This window comes from Argopecten irradians, chromosome 3, assembly GCF_041381155.1.
Source record: "Argopecten irradians isolate NY chromosome 3, Ai_NY, whole genome shotgun sequence".
Taxonomy (NCBI): Eukaryota; Metazoa; Mollusca; class Bivalvia; order Pectinida; family Pectinidae; genus Argopecten; species Argopecten irradians.
The window spans coordinates 8,133,321-8,153,311 of NC_091136.1; the positions used below are offsets into that span (position 1 = coordinate 8,133,321).

The 19,991-nt window shown below is 36.2% G+C and overlaps 1 protein-coding gene across 1 annotated transcript in view; it reads left to right on the plus strand.

The window, feature by feature from the left end:
* The window catches only part of LOC138317477 (dynein axonemal assembly factor 8-like), a 30,405-nt gene that overhangs the window by 4,238 nt on the left and 6,176 nt on the right, over window positions 1-19,991 (plus strand). The window contains 24 exon segments of the mRNA XM_069259165.1: window positions 405-527; window positions 909-1,154; window positions 1,622-1,693; window positions 1,696-1,716; window positions 2,236-2,374; window positions 2,707-2,832; window positions 3,119-3,292; window positions 3,924-4,059; window positions 4,395-4,533; window positions 4,873-5,117; window positions 5,554-6,646; window positions 7,011-7,229; window positions 7,725-7,831; window positions 8,772-8,904; window positions 9,293-9,472; window positions 9,990-10,233; window positions 10,476-10,689; window positions 11,138-11,333; window positions 11,786-11,880; window positions 12,175-12,277; window positions 12,742-12,862; window positions 13,129-13,219; window positions 13,697-13,782; window positions 14,148-14,217. Of these exon segments, the coding sequence (XP_069115266.1) occupies window positions 405-527; window positions 909-1,154; window positions 1,622-1,693; window positions 1,696-1,716; window positions 2,236-2,374; window positions 2,707-2,832; window positions 3,119-3,292; window positions 3,924-4,059; window positions 4,395-4,533; window positions 4,873-5,117; window positions 5,554-6,646; window positions 7,011-7,229; window positions 7,725-7,831; window positions 8,772-8,904; window positions 9,293-9,472; window positions 9,990-10,233; window positions 10,476-10,689; window positions 11,138-11,333; window positions 11,786-11,880; window positions 12,175-12,277; window positions 12,742-12,862; window positions 13,129-13,219; window positions 13,697-13,782; window positions 14,148-14,217 (4,373 nt within the window).

Here is a 19,991-nt window from a genome sequence, read left to right on the forward strand (position 1 = left end):
TTTCCGTTGTTTTCCTGTGGTTTTAACATCTTTAGTCAATTGATTGGATATATGTGTTTGAATCAGATGTTCTGTTTGGTATTTTATTGATTATAAGCATCAGTTTTACTGTTAATTGTGATACTTTTATATTAGATGTGGTTTTAAGTAATTTCTGTTTGTGTACTTCCTGCTAATAAATAAATAAAAATTTGATGCCTGGTAGTACAAATTATGTATGTGTAAAAATTATGAATGTAGCAAATGATTGTAAAGAATATATCATCTATATCATGACCAACATCTACATTACTTATTCCATATATACATCTGAAAATTATCATATTAAACTTGTCATTATTAATACATCATAAGTGCAGATTGTTCATAAAATGTAGTTATAATTTGATCTCTTCTCCCACCAGATATGGTTTTAGACAGTATGAATGAAGATAATCAGTTTTCCGCACCCATCATTCAAGAGGCGTGGCCAGAAGTCAATCATATGGAGTCTGTCTTCGCTGCAGGAGAAGGATTAAATAAGACAGGTACATCTATTTGTATACAACTTTGAATTGATATGTTCAACAAAGGAGGTGGGGGATAGGAAAATTTTTTTTTCTTTTATTTCATTTCACAATTTTGCATATTGTTTTTAAAAATTAATTGCTGTGATGTCACTGATGCTCTTGAAATTTTAGAAAATGATTGGATAGCTGTTGACAGTTTTTCGTTCTCACACAAAATTGCACCATTTTTTTTTATTTTAAGATTGCATTTGCATTTTGCAGCTGAAGTTTTCAACCTATACTGATTTGAAAAGCTTCAATGTGTGGAAAGATGATTTTTTACTTAATATCTAACTTAAAAAAAACATCTTGTGTTACCATATATTTTTATTAATATATAAAACAATTTTCTTGATACAGAAACAAAGGAAAGCAAGACTCTCATAGAAAGACTTGCCCAGATGTCAATGGTAGAGGCTGGCATTGACCTTACTGATGTTGACCCTAACACAGGGGCCCAGAAGGGGAAACCAATGGAAGACTATTATGTAGAGCCAAATAATGACCAGTCAAAAGGAGAGATTAAGGATAAATGGGGCCGCTCTGTGAAACGGCCTCCGACCCCTGACAGTGCAGATAAAGATGATTTCATGAAAGAAACAGCTGGTACATAATTGTCTCTCTTCATTGTGACTTTTTTATGGCAGTTCATTTTTGTCAAAGTGGTCATAGCTTATGTAATTTTGAAATGTTAAGTGTGAAAATTGGTCAAAAAAACCATTTTCGTAGTTATGTTTTTCTAGAGATTACAGGATTCAGCAGTAATGAAAAAAATACAAAAAGAAAAACAATTTATTTGTCCAGGTTGTTCTATGTTGAAGAAGTGAATCAATGTTTTGTGTATAAATAATCAACAGAGATGTTTTGTTTTTTCATTTGCCTTGTGTGTCAAATCTTGAAAGCTTAAGTTTTCATGAAATTTCATACAAATGTCACTAAATTAACTAATGTCCCTTAAAATCTGAATATTTGATCTATTATAAAGAAAAAATAAAACATTTTGTAAATCATATTTGTAGATAAATTATTTTAGAATGATTGATACATAATGACATATCCATGCTTGATTGCAGATGAGATGATAAAGAAGACTTCATCTTGTGGTACAAACACAGCAGATACAGGGGATCAGCTTCCAAAGATTATTATCCCCGAGTCAAACCTAAAGGTAATTAGCTCTTTATTTATAGCCAAATAGAATAGATAACTCATCGTATGTGCATTGTTTTCTCAGAAATCTAAGATCTCTGTCAATGACAAGCAGCTGTGCTGGTAAACTTAATTAAATTTCAGTAATTTAATTTCATTTTCAGCAATTTAAAATTAAAATAATAATTAAAAAAATGAATATTTGAATCAGTATTTAAACTTGCTAAAACTAATAAACACATCTTCTGCCTGTAGTAGTCAACTAAAGAGTCAAGTCAAAGTTTCAGAGACTTATGTTTACATATCTGATTGTCTTTAAGGCATTTTTTTCCTTTCATTAAAATGACCTACTTAAGGATAAGATAAGGATATATTTTTCAGTATTTTCAGTATTCAAACATTGTTCCTTGATTATGTACCACTCAATTAAGGCATGCTGGTTTAGTAGAAACTTTTCTTTGTGACTTTGTGAAAGTAACTAAGCATAAAGTCAGAATAGTCATTTTGTTAATATCTATCTTTTTGTTACTATTCCTAGTCCCAGAAACATCTCCTAAGAAGCAAGAACCAGACACTGTCTTTCTGGACTTGAGGAATTTTGACAAGACACGGCAGGAACAACAGGAGAAAATAGAAAGGGTCCAAAGAATTCTTAACATCAAGCCAGAGCAGACTGGGTAAGATTAAGGACATTTATTGACAAAACTAAAATACATTTTATGCCCACTCCACAAAATGGGGGGAGGGGAGGGCGCATATACTGTTCTCTATGTATGTCCAATTTAGTCCTGCCACATTTTGTCACGCCCTATTACACAGATTGTGTCCTGTTCAGGGTTCACACGAAGACGGGGGCATTTATGTCTAACAGACATTTATAGTTAAATGATTTTCTCATCCACATTATTTTTCTGTGACCATTCAATACAATGGTGTTATATGCTAAAAACAAATAAGATGATTACTATGAGTGGATACTGAACATCTGAACTATGTTGTGATGTTACAGCGACTCAAGTGATGAGGAAGATGTGAGTGTCGAGTCGTGGAGGGACGTCAGGAAGAAGATGAAGACAACCCTTACATCCAAGGGTGTATCAACAGAGGCCCTACCAGACAAACCCCAACTAACCAGGTACATTGTAATTTAAACAGTGTACATCTGACTGATGTGGCTTCTCTATTAATGGTTGGAAAGTCATACCTTGTCATGACATTTGAAAATATATATTATCCATATCCATAAATATTTCATCAAATCGTTCAGTTTTCTTGAGGCTATGGTTAAAGCACAATCCACTAAATAGATAGGAGAGATTAATTTCATTTTGTTATGATTATTTATTTTATACTTATATTCAGTAGTGGAAAAAAATGTTACCTAGTTTTTAAAATGTTATTCAACTATTTCCCTGCTCCAGGACTTACACAGATGCCCGACAGCCACAAAGAGTGATCCACATGCAGCCAAAGACCCAGGGGCAGGGAGATAGCCCCACCGTCCCCACCCCTGAGGTACAAGATGCAGAAGCCAATGCTAGAAAGGAATCTGAGAAGGAAGAGAAAGAGAAACGTAGAAAGATGGAAGAGGCCAAGTATGTAACTGTGCTGTTTGTATAGAAATTAATTGTGCTTCCATGTTGATCATACTAACATGTACCACTACCCCTCCACCTCATTAGCTCTAAACCCTATTAATCCATCTAGGGCTGTGACCTTAGGCCAAGGGCTATTATTCTGGTTTTATCTCCATTTTCATAACCATATGTGATGGCATGCCATGGGGTATCGGCAAACACCTGATCTGTACAGGTTAATTTTTTTCGAATCATCAAGTGTCAGTAACCTATGATTCTGTAACAAATGGTCCATGAAAAAAAGTTTGATACAACGAGAACTTCAATTCATCGGAGTTCGAATCAAAGAGGTTTGACTGTATTAGGATAAAAAAAAACACATCAAAGTAAGGGTTGACAGTAGAATGTGACCTTAAATCTTGACGTGTATTATATAGAAGTCTTCGTGTTGTGACTTGTGAACGCATAATTTAGAGACACTGCATGACAATCACTAAGAATACTTATCCTATATATGTATTCACACTGTGTTATCCTTTCTAATTTTTACATTTTCACTATTCAGTGGCATTTATTGTAGCCCTTTCCTTTAGATGATTTCAGTCTGTCATGAAATAAAAAATGTAAATTCTGTTGTCTTTTTCCTCAGGAAACTAAGAGAGCAGCGGGAAGCTGAGCGCCAGGCCAGAGTTCGTTTGTGTAAACGACTCAATGCTCTTCGACCACAGGCCTCGGTCAGTGGGAAACAAGACTCCGCAGAAACTACCCCAGTAGTATTTGATATTGTAAGTGAATATAGAGTGAGATATTATAGTATTCTCCCATTCTTCACTGGCTTATTCCTGATTTTGGTGTAGAAAAGATAAACTGTAATGGTAGTAAGGTATTCTGTCCAATCCTTGTACTGGTGGACCAAAACCTTTCAGTTTAGGATGAGAGATCCCTATTGATATGAAAGATCCATCTAAGATTGTGTTCCAAATCATTTTACTACTTTGTGTGGGTATATGGAATTGAATACAGACTACCCATGCTAGGTTGTACATGTAAGGAGTAAGATCACTTTATCAAATTTCATGAGAAGTTGATTTGATCTAATTCTGATGTTTGTTATATCCAGGATGTGTCCTATGAGCCTGCCCCGCGTAGTCTGCCGACAATCATGCAGCCCGACCAGGAATGTCTGCTGTTGACTGTTCACCTCTCCAGTAACGGCGAGATCATTCTACACCGTGGCAAGAGTAAAAGTGTAGACACTGGTAGGTAACATGAGATTCATTTATAGCCTTGATATCATATTTGATGAATTTATCCACAGACATGGGGACATGGTGGTTACTTGATATGACCATAGCAAGGTCTATAGACACCTGATGTGTCACAGTAACATGTAGCAGGTAATTAGGCTATAGATAAAATAATTCAGTTAAAAAGTGATGCATTTAAATTAAAATGTTTTTTGGAAGAAAATACAGTTTTTTGGAAGAAAATACAATTTTAACAAAATAAGAATGAAATTATCATTCCGCATTTCAGAGTTAATTTTTGAATTATGAATGAAATGGTTGAAATAATAATTTCATTTGTTCATCCAACAGGAATTGGATTGTCTGCCAGCTACACTGTCCTGTTGACATGGCTAATGTCGTTTGTACCCGATAACTACAACTTCCTGCAGCCACAAGTCGCTAAGGAAGACGAGAGTGGTGTCCCCTTTCTAGCACCACCCTTTTATGTTGTTGGCCTGCAACAGTTATGGTTGGATGAGCAGCATGCTCTGGTGGTCGCAGTTACACCCACACAACAGTTCCGTCACAGACATATCAAACATAAGAAATCTAAGGTGAGGATTGGTCTACACACACTAGAATTATAAAAAGTAAAATGGTAACTGTAATTATAGAAAGATGTTCTTTGATTCATCTTATTCCCTAACTGGCCTGGTCTGCCATATAGCTTTATCACCAGCATCATCGTAAGATACTTGTGTAATAACAACATTTGGCTGAAAGCTTCTACTTTCTCATCAGATTGGGGAAAAAAATCTGTCTACATATGGGGATTTATGCCAGATATTGCTTAAGCCTGAAACCTACTCCTTCCTTTGTAAATTGTGATGTAGTACATGCATGTTTGTAGAGGAATGTAAATTATCGAAACAACCAGAACTCAAAAGTTTAACGATTAAAATTGTTAAAATTCATCTTGCTTACTATAGATAGACACTTTATTGTTATACAAGTCATATACATTTCTTTTTATTACATGTTATTTTACAGGTTAAAGATGAAGTGAAGGACAGCTCTCCATTCCAACAACACCTTGCTAAATTCCTGTCCACCAACACACTCCATAGTGTATGTCCTTGGTTACAGGACCTGGTATCTGGGGAAGTCCCCTCGTCACAGGTCGATCCTACCACTGGTAACCCCTCCTATGTGTACCGTCCACCTCTACCAAACATCACCAACAAACCACTCTCAACCTTCATACAGATCAATCCCGATCACAGTGCGGCTCAGAAAGTGTTTAACACATCTGTGGGCTTCTTCTTTCAGACTGTGGATAGTGAGGACTCAAGTGCCGATCTTATAATCAATGATAACGGTGTGAGTTACGATACCCAGAACACAATGTCACTCATTTATAAAAAGATTTTTCAGGACCCTCGTGCAACTATGGGTATCTTTAACCGTGTGTTACAAGAGGGCCTTGATTTGGCTGGAGTTCGTTTACTCTACCCAACTCCTGAGTTGCTCAATCTTGCTTCCGGTAAACCTACCATGTCTTCAGATAATTCTGAGGCTAAAACAGATCTGGAAATGCTGAATAACATAGGGCCAGTATTAGCGGTATGTATCCGCGGAACATTTGGCCGGACAATCTGGCTTGACGCTGTTGGTCCCTCAGATCCTTCCCTAGCCAGAAGGACTGACCCTAATTCCTTATGTGCGTTGTATGGTGGGAGTTCACGCGACGAGTGTCTGCTGTTTTGTCCGAGAAATCAAACTCGTGTACACATAGAGCTGACACGCTGGTTCGGTGGTCGGGTACCACCAGGTGGCGTTATAGACGTGGGGACACCGTACACCAAAAAGGATCACCATCGCAGTGGCAGTCCCAAGGGACGTAAAGGGAAAAAAGTTTCATTTAATGAATTCAGAGAAAAAGACGATAAACCAGTAGTTGTGCCAAGCAGACGACCGCCTGCAACATTGACCTCTACAACCAAAAGTGATATCTTCCTGGTCATGTCGCCCAGTGTTGGGCCTAGATGTATTGGTATCGTCATGGCAACATGTCAACGTCGTGGTTACCAAATAAGGGGCATCAGACGATCAAGATTAACAACGAAAAAGGCCAGTTCTTTAGGTAGGTGTTTGTCTTCTGCTCAGCTGTAAAGATTATTGATGTTTGCAATAAGTACTGGCCAGGAAAGTGTTGCCAATTTCGCTAAAAACAGGATACGTGTATTAATTTCTTACAAGCTAAATATATGTACTTTGTGTGGCAGGAAATTGGGGTAGTGTAACAATGCTTGCTATATATTAAAGTTCCTGTGAATAGGGCTGTTCATAAATTAGAGAAATATTTCTGTGTGAGAAGAACTATTGGGTGTTGAAATGAAAATGTTTTTAATCCTTGTGTTTATTAGTACCTGTTTGATGCATTAAGTTCAATACATTAGGATTTTAGTGTTGTTCGTATGTTTTCATTTAAAACTTTCTTTCTTTAGGTATTGAGAGTGAGGCTGTCCCTATTTTCTGTCCCGGGACTCAGTCGGTTGAGATGGTGGATGGAGCTGATTTTGTGAGAGTGCTATGTCCACAGGAGAGAAATACAGAGGCTGTACTGCCTTGTACTTTACTGCTGCTGGAGAAGGAGAATGCTGCACACCACGCGGCTAGTCTGATAGAGGCCTGCATGGTACAACTCACACTCCAGGGGGTCATGGGTAAGTCTGATTGGTCAAAGGGGGTCATTGACAAGTATTGTGGTACAGGGAAATAAAAATATAAACTTAATTTATTTTACATCGATTGAGAAACAAGTTATACAACTTATGCAAATCACTCTTGATGGCCTGGATGTTAGCGCACGAGGGGTCTTAGTGTGGGAGGAAACCGGAGTTCCCGGAGAAAACCCACGCGATCGGGCAGGTGACCCTGGACCTTTTCACGTCTATGCCAGGGATCGAACCCGGCCGGCTAGGTGAAAGGCGAGTGGCTTAACCACTACACCACCCATCACCCTAAGGGTACAGGGAAAATTACAAAAAAAAAAAAAGTTTTTAAATTGAATGAGATATACTTTGATGCTATTTGAAAAAGATGACTTTTGCTTGCATTATGATCATTAGAAGAATGTATTAATAATGAAAGAAGATCTTGACTGTCGTGTAAGTATTTGATGACACTATACTCTCTATATATCTTTCTATCTATTCCAGGTACGATACAGAGAGCAGTAGACTTCCCACTCAACTCTAAGCAGCTGTTCCATGCAGCACGGTACTCAGATGGCCTACAGGCTGTTCTAGGTGGAGAGCTCAGCAAGGTACACACTACAAGTGTGGCGACTGTTTAGGATTCTAAAAATCTTCCCTTACAATTTTCTGAATAGAGGATCTTACACGAGTGGCTATGTTATATGAAATTTGTGGCATATCAAAATATTTAACGAATTTAATAAATTTCATATTACTTAGCTACAGGTGTATGATTCTATTTATCACATGACTGGTATTTATGGAAATACAGACAAAACCTTCAATTTTGTTTCTTTAAAAGAATGGTGAAATAAGGCTTGAGTTTGACGTTTCTATCTACCGAAACAATTGTGCGACGTCATACTTTGATCATGATAATTATTACCTGTGACATTACAATAGTGTTATTGTCTTACAATGTGTATGATTTGATCGTATGACATAGCTAAACAGGTCAGTTATGTGATAATTTAAAAAAAAAATTGTGTGTATATGTGTACATAATTTATGTAATAAAATTCTGAAAAATTTGAGGATTGTTTTCAAAAATTACAGTTTCATGTGAAGGGATAATTGGGTTGGTTTTTGATAATTAAAATACCCTCGTATAGACAAAGTAACAGTGAACATTTATATTTCATTACAAAAGATGGTAATTAAGAGAACATAGACTTGCTGGAAAAACACCAGCACATTTTGTGGTCAATAAAGCATTTTACCATGATTAGGATATACATGTACATACATATTAGGTTTAGCATCCTATACCATATACATGTAGATAGTATAGGATGCAACACCTAACAGGATTTTTTGTTTGATAAGGGTAAGAGAAGTAAAATCCAGTTATGGGTTGTAATGAATATGGATGACAAAATACGTTTTCATGATAACTTTACATTATTTAAAGAAGTCTTCAAATCAAGAAAAAAAAAATAAACCTGCGAACCCCATCAGTCTCCGCTCCAAAAAAGTTAATGAAAATGCCAGTTCCTTTTCTGTTTACAGTGTGTGGATTATGAGATCAGTGTAAACCCCAGTTTTGTTGTGCCAAAGCTTTACAGTAACCCTGAGATGGAAGAAGTGGTCGTTCTCCTTGTTCTCGGCCATAATAACCTAAAGAGTTGTGGTCTACTTGTCGGTAAGATCAGCTGTAGCAACTTATTTCTCTTCACATTTGATATTTCAGTTTTGAGATATTTTCATTTTATTTACATTATAAGATTTGATGTAACAAAGTCATAAGAATGATGTGTTCAAGCAGCAAAGGTTAAAACTTTTTTATTAAGAAAATTGAATTTTCTGAAGTTCTCTTATAATCATTTTAGTGCTGAGTTTGAGTTAATTCTAAAGTATTGATTAAATTATAAGTGAATTAAAGTTTGAAGCAGGATAACAACTTTGTATCTGATACAGGTTGCCAGGTATATTTAGTTGGAGTTTGATGCCAGTAATGCAGCTCTATATGTATGTTAACTACACTGCTAGTACAAATATAATATGAGTAAGTGTTCATTTTGTATACCTAGGTCAACTCTCCAACATGGTACCATACAGTAAGACCCCCATCAGCCTGCCCTTGACTGAGGGATTTGAGTTACTAGGGATCAAATGGGTTCCATCCCTAACTTTATCCCAAGCCAAAGAAGTCACTCCCTATGAGGTTGGGGATCGCCAGTGGAAGAAGAATATACATACACTTACTGATGGTGAGTATTGATGAGATAGCTTAGTATTCACTCATTTACCCCTGAAGCCACATTTGGGCTCTTCTAAATCAAAGACTAGACCAGTCAATTATGAAATTCAGGGAGGGAATACATTAAGAAACATTTGATTATTTGCTTAAGGTCTATAATTTTTTACCTTAATAAGAAAATAGTTCAGATATAAAAAGAAATTGGCATTTAGGCCCAAAAAATAAAATGGTTGTTTAGGGTTACCCAACCGACCCTAATTTTTTTTCCCACTTTTTTACGAATTTTTTTTATTAAAAGTCGGGATTTCGATCTCAGACTCCAGTTCCGGCCATTATTTTAGAGTGAAAGACGCTAAAAAAGAAAAATAATCCTCTCGATCTACCGACCCTATTTTTTTTGCCAATGTAACTCTAAACAGGCATATTTTTTTTTTGCCTTATAACTTAAGGTTTAATATTCAAATTTTATTAATGAAATTGAAAAATAACGTTTTATGTACAGTGATATGTATTTTTAAATATTTCAGAGCCAGCACTTGTTCTAGTCCTAAGGGGTATTGGTGGATTTGAGAAGTTGAACTCTGTCATCAGTAACCTCTCACACAACCCTCAGAGTGGCCACATAGACTATCTCATGTCACATACACCAGAGGAGGCCTACTCCTTTGCTCGCTCCTTCTTCACCGATCGTGAGCTGTACGCTGATCCTCAGTCACGTTCACTGCTGCCATATCTCCCGAGTGTCCGACACTATCCACAGGGTATAGAACGGTGGGTACTACAGTCACATGTAGTATGTCTATTGGAGGGAAATCATTAAATTATTGATAATATATATTTGAAAAATAAATCAGTAATATGTGGATTGTAAATAATACTGTTTATGTTATGTATACATTACATATTGTATTTGTGATGTATGTTTATTGAAACAGCCATTAAATCATGGATAATATTATTTACTTGATGAATACATTATGTAGATTGTGAATGGTACTGTATATGTTATACAGAGGGATGACTGGAACAAAGGAGTCAGTATTTGACTTGATGCAGCGCGGACCTCAGCCATTCACAACCTTCCTCCTCATCAAACCTCGCGCTGTCCGCAGACATTTGTCCAAAATTCTGAAGAAGATAGTACAAGAGAAATTCCATATCACCGGACTTCGGATGTGTGTGCTGGACCGTGACCAGGCAATGACTTTAGTGGATGGCAACGAAATGGTAGGTGTTTTATCCCACATACTGGACTGGACTGGTTCCCACTGTACTGCAATTTAGTACTGATTTAAACAATTGTGTAAAATTTTAGATTTCAGACAAAAATGTCAGAGCCCATCTGTTTAAAAAGATGTTATGCTAATTATGTTGTTGATTTGTTTAATTTATGAAAAGATAGTTGCCTGTCAATTAACATAACAAATTTGGTAGGATTCTGAATTATCTTTTTTCCTTAAGGCTACTGAATTGAAAATTTGGCTTAATTATTGTTGATGTATACAATGTTTTCAAATCTTTCTGTTTACTTTAATTTAAAGAAAATCAACAAATTATCATTTTTAAGCTTTGATTATCAACTACACATTTCACATTTATGGGAAAAATAAATTGGGTAGCTTGACTTTATATAAACTGTTTGAACAACATTCTCTATGAAACATTCCAATTGCAGGATTCTGAGTCACTGGAGAAACATTTGACCTACCTAACATCAGGTCCATGTGTATACCTCACTCTGGAGCGAGAAAATGCTGTGAAATACTTACTTGATCTGTTGGGGCCAATGGACCCCCAGGGAGCCAGACGACTCAGTCAGTTCTACTGGAGGGGAGTGTTTGGGGTGGACCCTGTACTTAATGCTCTCCATGGTAATCATCATTTACACTAGAATGGAAATAGTTATATACTTTACACTTACAATGTCTATGATATCATATTAATGTAATGTTGGAAAATATACACTTCATCATTGTCACCTGATGGTTCTTTGTTTGAATATACCATCACAATAAATAGGCAGAAACTCATCTTATCATCCGAAACAATAATAGTTTATTTACAAAAATGGTAAATATATGTATTGGCCGCCATGTTTACATGCATTAATTTTGCAACATACAGGAGGTTGATTATGTATTAAAGAGGGTTTACCATCATAATTCACATAGGTACCATAACTGTACCACTCAGTATATTATTTTATACACAAATGCATGTCAAAAAAAGAACTTCTCCTGTATTAAAGACAGAATCCATTAGAGATGCTTTTAAACTGAAATTAATATGAATAATTATGTTAACTGTTGGACTTGATTCACAGCTTCCAAAGATTATGTGACGGCTGTGTCTGAACAGAAACAGTTCTTCCCAGAGGGCCAATGTTGTAGTGCCATCCCTAGCCTCCAGGAGGAACAGGTATAGTTCTTTATAGGCTCATAACAGTGACATCTTATTTACAGATAAATATCTGACAAAGATTTCTCAAATTTAAGCTTTAATGTTTCATATATTGAAAATTGCAAAAGTAAAGTATAGAATTGATAATAGGCATGCATGGCTCATTTTACATCAGGCATTAAAGCATTCATCCATATCAATATCTTCATCTGTGATTTATAAAATTCAGATTTAAGTATGATAATGTAATCTGTAGAAATTATAGATCAAAATGATAAAAAGAATCTACAATTTTGATGATATTTCTTCCAGATCAACTGTCCTGCTGCAGATACAACAATAGCTGTGAAGTTTTACGAAGAAAGGGATGTCTTGGTGCATGATAAACATAACATTGGGGATGACACCCTGACAGGTAAACAAACATATCAATTATATTGTTTAAAACATTACAGAATGATTATGAAGGGAACCTCTTTAAATCATAAATCAACTTCATACTGCTTTGAAAATGTGATAATGGTAATGATTCATCTATGTGGTACATCTTATGTATACCCTGCCTGATGACAAATTGTCAGTCCAGTTTAGACATTGCTAGCTTCAATTGATTATAGGCAATGTTACCCAAGTTCATGGACTGGCATTTAGTGGCTATGGATTGATACATGTAACTGTGACTTGGTACAAATGTAAGACTTTGGATGTACATGTAACTGGTCTAACGCCAATTTAAGAGAAAAAAAATTCTTGCTAATGAGAAAAACGCATTTCACGTTGAATAACAACAGAACCAAACAAGATAGTGGATAATGTTAATTCTCATTCTGGATTTATTTTATGATGCCAATATTCAGTGCGCTTTTGTTTTCCTTTCAGACTCCATGCATCAGCTATTGCTACAGACAACATGTATTGTTCTGAAGCCAGGACTGGTGCGGCCAAAAGGCAGGAAGAAGTGTGGCTATGCTGATGTTGTAGATGGTCTCCTATCTAATGGGTAATTATTGAGAATATTTCTGTGGAAATATATCAGTGATAAGTTTACATGTATTTGAATTGAGATGTTATGATAAAATTTATAAATCTTTTAAATTGTTTACGTGTTTGGAAACAATTAGCTCTTGCACTGTTTGAATTCATTCTTTTCTTTGTTTACAATTTTACTTCAGTTGTCCGACCTTCTCACCAGTTACTGTGTGCTATTAAATAATTGAACTCAGTGAGTATATAAATTGTCATTTATTAAATGCTCTTTTTGTAAAGGTTTGAGATAGTTGGTGCCCGAATGATATGGTTTACACAGAAACAGGCGGAACACTATCTACATATCATAGAGGCTGGTAGCTTCCAACAGGTACGTATGATATAGGGATTCAAAATAATTAGTGTGTATAAATAATTACAGAACTTTTTTTGGTAAAAGAAAATATTGATTAAATCAGGTTCGTGTTGTTTTTCTTGTCTTTCATATCAAATTTTCTATAAATGTATACATTTTCATTTTTACCCTGCAGACCCAATGTGTAACATAACTATCTGTACTTGGCAATTATGAGAATATAACTGTCAACATCTTATTAAAATATCATTGGAATCATGATTGGCATGATGATGCTCAAAATAGAAGTTAAAATGGCCTTACATTATGGCAGTTGAGTGGATATATTCATATTTTTTTCATTAGTACCTGAGCAAAATATTTGCTGTTACAGACTGCTTTTAATGCTGACAGTAGCAGATAAAATTCAGAAATACAAAATTTGCTTTCTTTACAAGATAAAATACCATAGTCCTGTTTTGTTTGTATTACTATGAACTTTGACCTTTATAGGTACCCTTGCTGACCTCTGGCCCCTGTCTAGTCCTGGCCCTTGAGAGGGATAATGCTGTGGTGGCATTTGACTCACAATTTGGAAGGTGAGTAGTGAGCGTCTTATTCCAGTCACCTTACAAGAATTTGACAGGGAGTGCCGTTTTCTATCTGGTTTGAAAAAAAGAGAAAGAACAAAAGACCCTGATGTATTTCATTAGTTACACCATTCTCATTTTCACTTCAATTAAATGTGTACTTGTTGATATTCTTCAAGCCAAATTCCAAGTCTGTGATCAGAATTTAAAATCATTCTTTGAAAATAACTTAGAGCGAATATTGTGTGAATGTCACTTCAACAAAGTTTAATTTAACAGCACTTTTTACATTTCGTTCTCTAGGCTTTATTTTAATACAACCATATCTATGTAACAGAAGATGTCTATATCCAATATCTGTATCTGTTTTACAGTAGCTATGGATGTGACTCTTTAATCAGCCAGTATGGAGAGGATATCACTCGGCCTAGCGACCTGACACAGGTAAGATTTACCTCCATTGTTTGAAGACCTGCATTTCTGAGAGTTATTCCCCTTTGCTTATAAGGCTTTCATACCTTAGTTACTGTATAACCATTTCAGGTTTCTGTATAATAATTGGAAAATGTTGCCAATGGGTTTCAAATAGCTTTTAGAATAGCTACTCCTTGTTGATTTGGTATTCATATACTACAAAAAAAATATTATATGGAGAAATAGTTTATAAAAGATAAATATCAAGATTTGATGGGACTAAAATGAAAAGATGAGACGTACTCCAAGGTCTTTGTCAGAGAAATACTCCAGGGCTGAATTTGTCAGAGAAGTACTCCAGGGTTGAATTTGTCAAAGAAGTACTCCAGGGTTGTATTTGTCAGAGAAATACTCCAGGGTTGAATTTGTCAGAGAAGTACTCCAGGGTTGAATTTGTCAAAGAAGTACTCCAGGGTTGTATTTGTCAGAGAAGTACTCCAGGGTTGTATTTGTCAGAGAAGTACTCCAGGTTTGTATTTGTCAGAGAAGTACTCAAGGCTTGTATTTGTTAGAGAAGTACTCCAGGATTATATTTGTCAGGGAAGTACTCCAGGGTTGTATTTGTCAGGGAAGTACTCCAGGGTGTATTTGTGACATAAGTACTCCAGGGTTGTATTTGTCTGAGAAGTACTCCAAGGTTGTATTTGTCTGGGAAGTTCTCCAGGGTTTTATTTGTCTGAGAAGTACTCCAGGATTGTATTTGTCAGAGAAATACTCCAGGGTTGTATTTGTCAGACAAAAACACCAGGGTTGTATTTGTCAGAGAAGCACTCCAGGGTTGAATTTGTCAAATAAGTACTCCAGGGTTGTATTCGTCAGAGAAGTACTCCGGGGTTGTATTTGTCAGGGAAGTACTCCAGGGTTGTATTTCTCAGAGAAGTACTCAAGGGTTTTATTTGTCTGAGATGTACTCCAGGATTGTTTTTGTCAGAGAAATACTCCAGGGTTGTATTTGTCAGAAATACACCAGGGTTGTATTTAACAGAGAATTACTCAAGGGTTGTATTTGTCAGAGATGTACTCCAGGATTGTTTTTGTCAGAGAAATACTCCAGGGTTGTATTTGTCAGAAATACACCAGGGTTGTATTTAACAGAGAAATACTCAAGGGTTGTATTTGTCAGAGATGTACTCCAGGATTGTTTTTGTCAGAGAAATACTCCAGGGTTGTATTTGTCAGAAATACACCAGGGTTGTATTTATCAGAAAATTACTCAAGGGTTGTATTTGTCAGAGAATTACTCCATGGTTGTATTTGTCTGAGAAGTACTCCAGGGTTGTATTTGTGAGAGAAGTACTCCAGGGTTGTATTTGTCAGAGAAATACTCTAGGGTTGTATTTGTCTGAGAAGTACTCTAGGGTTGTTTTTGTCAGAGATGTACTCCAGGGTTGTACATAATGTATTTGTCAGAGAATAACTCCACGGTTGTATTTGTCAGAGAAGTACTCCAGGGTTGTATTTGTCAGAGAAGTACACCAGGGTTGTATTTGTCAGAGAAGTACTCAAGGGTTGTATTTGTCAGAGAATTACTCAAGGGTTGTATTTGTCAGAGAATTACTCCAGGGTTGTATTTGTCAGAGAAAAACACCAGGTTGTAATTGTCAGAGAAGCACTCCAGGGTTGAATTTGTCAAAGAAGTACTCCAGGGTTGTATTTGTCAGAGAAGTACTCCGGGGTTGTATTTGTCAGAGAAGTACTCCAGGGTTGTATTTGTCAGGAGAAGTACTCCAGGTTGTATTTGTCAGAGAAGTACTCAAGGGTTTTATTTGTCTGAGATGTACTCCAGGATTGTTTTGTAGAGAATACTCCAGGTTGTATTTGTCAGAAATACCCAGTTGTATTTCAGAGAATACCCAGGGTTGTATTTGTCAGAGAGTACTCCAGGGTTGTATTTGTCAGAGAAATACTCCAGGTTTATTGTCAAAATACCCAGGGTTGTATTTGTGCAGACAGAATACTCCAGGGTTGTATTTGTCAGAGATTACTCAGGGTTGTATTTGTCAGAGAGTACTCCAGGATTGTATTTGTCAGAGAATACTCAGGTTGTATTTGTCAGAAATACCCAGGGTTGTATTTTCAGAGAATACTCAGGGTTGTATTTGTCAGAGATGTACTCCAGGTTTTTTGTCAGAGAATACTCCAGGTTGTATTTGTCAGAAATACACAGGTTGTATTTGTCAGAGAATTACTCAGGGTTGTATTTGTCAGAGATGTACTCCAGGATGTGTATTTGTCAGAGAATACTCCAGGTTGTATTTGTAGAAATACTCCAGGGTTGTATTTTCAGAGAAGTACTCAGGTTGTATTTGTCAGAGAATACTCAGGGTTGTATTTGTCGAGAAATACTCGGTTGTTTTGTCGTCCAGGTTGTGTATTGTCAAGAAGTACTCCATGGTTGTATTTGTCAGAGAAGTACTCCAGGGTTGTATTTGTCAGAGAAGTACTCCAGGGTTGTATTTGTCAGAGAAGTACTCCAGGGTTGTATTTGTCAGAGAAGTACTCCAGGGTTGTATTTGTCAGAGAAGTACTCCAGGGTTGTATTTGTCAGAGAAATACTCCAGGGTTGTATTTGTCAGAGAAGTACTCCAGGGTTGTATTTGTCAGAGAAGTACTCCAGGGTTGTATTTGTCAGAGAAGTACTCCAGGGTTGTATTTGTCAGAGAATATTACTCCAGGGTGTATTGTCGTATTTGTCAGAGAAGTACTCAGGATGTATTTGTCGAGAAGTACCCAGGGTTGAATTTGTCAAAGAAGTACTCCAGGGTTGTATTTGTCAGAGAATACTCCAGGGTTGTATTTGTCAGAGAAGTACTCCAGGGTTGAATTTGTCAAGAAGTATCCAGGGTTATTTGTCAGAGAAGTACTCCAGGGTTGTATTTGTCAGAGAAGTACTCCAGGTTGTATTTGTCAGAGAAGTACTCCAGGTTGTATTTGAGAGAAGTACTCCAGGGTTGTATTGTCAGAGAAATACTCCAGGTTGTATTTGTCAGAGAAGTACTCCAGTTTGTATTTGTCAGAGAAATACTCCAGGGTTGTATTTGTCAGTCTAAAAAAAAGATAGCTGGAACACACAGCAGACTAGTAAAACACAAATTCAACACACAACGTTTAGTGTACTGTACATGTCCTTATATGACCTTACAATATGATTAATGAAAAAACTCATTATTATGATATTTGTATTCCAATTTAAAGATTTGAATTAAACTGTGTTTTGTGCTGTAATATGTGTGAACTAAGACAGTTTGTCATGGTGCTGTTGGAGAGATGGTTCGTAGCTCTAGAGGAGGAATTTTAAAAACATGGTGCTGTTGAAGAGATGGTTCGTAGCTCTAGAGGAGGAATTCTAAAAACATGTATAAGTTATAGCCATGGGGAGATAACTTGTCCCAACACTGCAGCGCTCGATGATGATTCCATGTCATGTTATGGTGAAAAAGTAATAAATATGGATGATTTAGTAAGTTAGTATCAGGTCCAGCACTCCATACAAACTGGTTACATTGTAATGGGGTTTTATGATTTAGGAATCATTGAGGACTTGGGCTCCATTCCTTACTAAGGATTTGACATGAGATATTGTTTCTGTAATTCATATTTCTAACGTTGTGCTGTGTTGATGCCATTTTTCTTTGGTATGTATTATGGAAATTTAGCAAGAAGTGCCCTGCCTTACATTCGTCCCTTCCTTACTGCCCCAACTTTGAGATAATTTTGTTTTGTTTGTGACTGTGTTTTACAGCCCATCGACAGCTACTCTTATTAGGTGCGATATCGAAATAGATATTTTTGTTGAAATGAATTTCATTCCAATTGGAACCTTTTTGACTTGTATTGATATTTATGGGGGACTTTTGTGACAGAGGTTATAATTAAGATATGCATTACCATTACCCTTTCTGTGTTACAAGTTTAAAACCCACTTTGCACAGTTGCCAGCTGAGACTGTTGGTTATGGGTTTTTCTCATAACACTCTGGTTTTACTCCACCTCCTGAATCTGGTCATGTTCTAGACCTAGCGCGTCCTCGGTCAATACATTAAATCATGTAATAATGACATTTATGGCATATTGAATTGCAGTTCAAATCATTCTCCAGGTAACCGTTTGTTCAGGAGTTCAATAAATAATGTCAGTCTGTAAGAAACTGGATATACCTTTAATTGATTGTAAAGCCCCCTGTCCACGGACAAATTCACGTAATAATGTTGATTAGAGTAGATTGATATTCATATCACATTGCAGTGTTTGTTAAATACTCAATCCACAAAGAAACATTAATTTTTCAGTCTCTATTGAAGATCACTGCATTTCAGCCCTGTTTGTTGACTCAACAATTTATTCTTTGTTTATAAAGTAAACATTAAACCTTGTAACAAAATATGTGTTGTAATTTTTAACACGCTTGATTTCCGATTTGTTGGTAATTCACACTCGAGGTCCTATTGATGATCCAGTTCTGTTTGTCCGGCTAGTGTGATGGATTCTTTTCTTGACTGACAGTCGGAGACTCCCGGAAATCTCTGGGTACACTATTCCTTCATTGACTCCCAGAGCCTAGCTCGGAATCAGATAGTTCTCAAACAGACCTGGAAATTGGAATATTTCATTTAGTTTTGGAGAACAGAAGAGATTATTTTGAAATCCCCTGAGACATTTGTATTGTAAGTTGTGTTTGGTTGGGTACACGCTCTGACAGCCTATTTGACAGCAGTAAAATATGAAAATTATAATCATTAATCTTTTAACAGTTTTTGTGTGATATTAGCTAGGAGGTAAACTAGGATATGAATTATCCATATAGCACTGCGTGAGTCTCTCGATATACTGGTATGGTATTAGAGGGATAACAAAGAGTTTTACCATTAGGTTTTCACAGAATACTTAGTTGAACTACTAAAGGACTAAGTAGAAAATATCATTTCGAATTTGTAATAAATGATCCTGTTTTGCGAAGGAAAGATGTCCAATAAAATCAAAAATCATTTGTTTATTACTGAAAAATAGGTAAAGAATGGAGACCATTGTCAGGATTACTTTTATCAAGCAAGCGTTACTTTAGACTGACAAATGTTAAGTCACCGATGAAGATAAACTTATTGCTGTTTGTGATCTCATTAGTCTTCACTGCAAATTACTGCCAAATTCACGTCCCAGACCAGTGATGAAAACTAGTTTATTACAGTAACTGGTTTAGGGCATATCAGCCTTTGTTGAATAGCTCGTAGGACCGTGCCCCAAATGCTTGATATATGTGATTTCAGCGACTTTAATCTTCAGAGCAAGCCGTTGAGTTTTCTAAGATCTGCAACGTGATAATTCTATCGATGTTTCTCGCTTTGTGTGTGAAGTAATTCATATTGCGATGAAATTTGTTTGACATTTGACACAGAAGAATAGATTTATTACGGGCACTTGAATGTTGTGCTGTTTCTATGATCTTGGTACTTGCCAGTACTTTGACAATCTCCTGGAACAATGTACTTTTAGTAACTTAATAAATCAAAGTGTAAACCAGGCCTATATTGTGCTTCAGATATTTGTTTGAGTTGATTTCACATTGAAGGGGTTTACTAGTTGGGGTTTGTGAAAGTAAATGATGTATACCCGACTACCACTTATGTTTTACTTTCAGCATTAGTAACCACCATACATTCCACTACGATATGCCATTTCACCATACTTACTATCCGTATAACATTTATACATACAACTACTTTGAATAACATTACAACAAAACCCGC